This window comes from Cryptomeria japonica, chromosome 3 (genome assembly GCF_030272615.1).
Source record: "Cryptomeria japonica chromosome 3, Sugi_1.0, whole genome shotgun sequence".
NCBI lineage: Eukaryota > Viridiplantae > Streptophyta > Pinopsida > Cupressales > Cupressaceae > Cryptomeria > Cryptomeria japonica.
Window position 1 is genome coordinate 100,498,618 of NC_081407.1, and position 3,076 is coordinate 100,501,693.

At 34.6% G+C, this 3,076-nt stretch overlaps 1 protein-coding gene across 1 annotated transcript; it reads right to left on the minus strand.

The window, feature by feature from the left end:
* Window positions 1-719: 719 nt before the first annotated feature.
* LOC131873982 (receptor-like protein 12) lies at window positions 720-2,435 on the minus strand. Its single transcript, XM_059217175.1, has one exon. It carries the CDS (start codon window positions 2,433-2,435, stop codon window positions 720-722), a length of 1,716 nt encoding a protein of 571 aa, XP_059073158.1.
* Between the last annotated feature and the right edge of the window lie 641 nt (window positions 2,436-3,076).

The following is a 3,076-nucleotide window of genomic DNA, read 5'->3' on the forward strand; positions in this document are numbered from 1 at the left end:
CAATGAATTGGATCACTATTTTAAGAGATCCATTTATAAAGCACGAGTGAAGTATATGTATGCATGAAGGAAGATTGTTACAGAGACACAAAGGTCATCGAGAAGGTTTTCAGAGAACAGTTGAAGAACAGAGTAAACAGAAGGGTTTACCGAGTTACTATATGGGTTACCAAGGTATGCTATAAGTAAGGTAATCTATTCTGAGCACATAGAATCTGCTATAACATTTCAGATGTAAAGTTGCAGATATTTGTAATGATTTTATTGTAATATTGTGAAGTTGAAAGAGAAACCTTTAACAGGGTAAAAGACTCTAATCGAGTCTATAAATTGTAAAGCCTCTAACCAGGTGCAGCATTCAGAATAAATGTTGTAAAATCCTTTAGCAAGGTAGATCTAACAGATCTTGTTACTCCTAATAGGGTAAGCTATCAGAAATAGCTAAATGTAGCTCTAACCGAGCATTCTTTATTATTGCAGTAGGGAAGTTGTGGGTGCCATCCCCACCGCAATTTTTCTCTCTAACCAAGAGTTTCTACATAACCAAAATATATGTGTTATGGAGTGAATCATGTATGATTGTTATCTATTTGTTTTAACTTTATTTTATATTACTGCACTATTCTGTTTATGCATAACAGTAAGGTTATTATTCAAGAAAAGTTTTGGAGTACTGATTCGCCCCTCCCCTCTCAGTACATTAGCTTTCCATATTGGGCCTAACACAAATATTTGAGTTGTAGTTCTCCCAGAATATTCCCAATAATATTGTTCATTGAAATATCAAGTGACTCCAATTTCACAAGATTTATAAAATAAGTAGGAATTTTGCCACTAAGATGATTTCTTGATAAATTGAGAGATTTTGGACCAATTAGGAACCCAATGCCTTGAGGAATATCACCTGAGAAGTTGTTGCCAGAGAGATCAAGACATCGAACCATTGCCAAAGATTTTGCATACTCTAGGAATTGGCCTTTGTTGACTATTTCCATTTTATATACATAAGGCATTGAACTAGAATTTGAATATTGAAGGACATTTGAGATTTTTGTTTGATTTTTCATCGCTTTCAAGTTACTCAAGCTACTTGGAATAGCTCCAGAAAAATGATTATTTGACAATATCAAGACATGAAGATGTTGCAGTTTTGCTAGTTGTAATGGCATTTCACCCTTGAGTTTATTTGATCCCAGTACTAAAATATGAAGATTGGTCAACTTATCCAACCAACTTGGGGTTTTCCCTTGAATGTTATTATATGCCAAATCTAGAATCTCCAAAGAGGTACACTTTTGAAGGGATGTTGGAATTGGCCCTTGTAGTCTATTACCTCCCAATTTTAATGTTTGAAGACAAATAATACTCTTGATCTTACGTTCCAAATGATTGTTTTCAAGATTCAACACTTTCAATGTTGATGAACAATAACCAAAACTTGCAAATAAATTACCTATTAAGTTGTTCTCTGACACATCTAGAACCTCCAAATTAGGGCCTTCACAAATAGAATGTGGAGACACACCATCAATGCTATTATTTGCAAGCGAAAAATATATAAGTTGACTAGGGCCATATTTCTTCATGCTTTTTTGACTGATTCCCTTCAATTGATTTTCTGACATGTCAAGAAATTGCACATTAGGATGTGGCATACAAATATTTCCTTGTAAGTTATTTCTATGTAAGTCTACATACTGAGCATCAAATGCACTGAACTTAGACGATAATGATCCTCTGAATTGATGGTACGAGAGATTGAGGCTCTCCAAGAATGCAAGGTCCCACAACCATTCTAGAATATTTCCACTCAAAGAATTGTTGGATAGGTCTATTTCCCTTATGTTGTATTGAGTGGATATGAAAACATGGAAATCAACATGCATATTACAAGAACTCAAATACAAATCCCAAAGCTGAAATTTAGGGATCCAATTAGAATTCATTTCTATTGTCAAGAAATTATCGAGAAGTTGCAATTCACTTATCTTTGTGAAACCTTCCAATTGAGAGAGTAAGAAAGTGCCATTCAAATAGTTATCACTGATAAAAAGGACTTCCAAGGAGGAGAGATTATCAAAATTATATGACAAGCTCCCATTTAATTGGTTTGAGTCCAGGCAAAGAATTGGCAGCTTTAATAGTCCACCTAAAGAGCTCCATGGAATGTTCCCTCCCAATGAGTTATAAGAAAGATCCAAGTAGGTCAATGAGGATATATTTCCAATAGCAGGAGGAATAATGCCTTCAACATTGTTTCTCTCAAGATTCAAGTGGGTCAATGAGGCCCTATTTTCAATTGCGGGAGGAAGAATGCCTTCAATATTGTTTCTCCCAAGATTCAAGTTGGCCAACAAAGACATATTTCTAATAGCAGGAGGAATAATGACTTCAATTTTGCTATTTTGAAGATTCAAGGATGTTAGTGAGGACATATTACCAATGGAATTTGGAATCGCTCCTCCAAAACTTGTATCTACAATAAGAAGGCTACTGAGCTGGGAAGCATGTTGCACAATGAAGGAGAGGTTTACTTTGAGATTAGGGTTGTAGTACAAGTAAAGATTTCTCAAGTGGGGAAGACTTAACACAACCAAAGGGATGGAATCATGGAGACTAAAGTTGTAGAGCTCGAGGGAAACCAAAGATGGGAAAGTGTTGGTGAGCGACACCACTATCAATTAGGTAGAGATGAGAGAGGGAGGTCAGATTTACAAGAGGAGAGATAATTATACCTAACAACCCAGGCATGGAAAGTGTTGTAAGGTTGGTGAGGGACACAAAATTCTTTACAACACCATCACCTCCTGTTGTTACATTCAAATTTAAAATTGTTTGTTTGAAATTATTATGGAGTGAATGTAAGAAATCTCTTGACTGTTTAAAATGGTAAAAAGGCAGCCAGGAAAAGAAAATCCAAGAAATCCAAGAGTTAGAGAGATCAGTTTATATAATTGATTAAATAAGTTTTTCTTATCTAAAAATTTAATTTAATTCATTAATTAATTTTTCTGGAGTTCAAATTTTTTATTGAAAAATTATCTAATACATATTTTTAAGCCGATAGGCTTTAGTA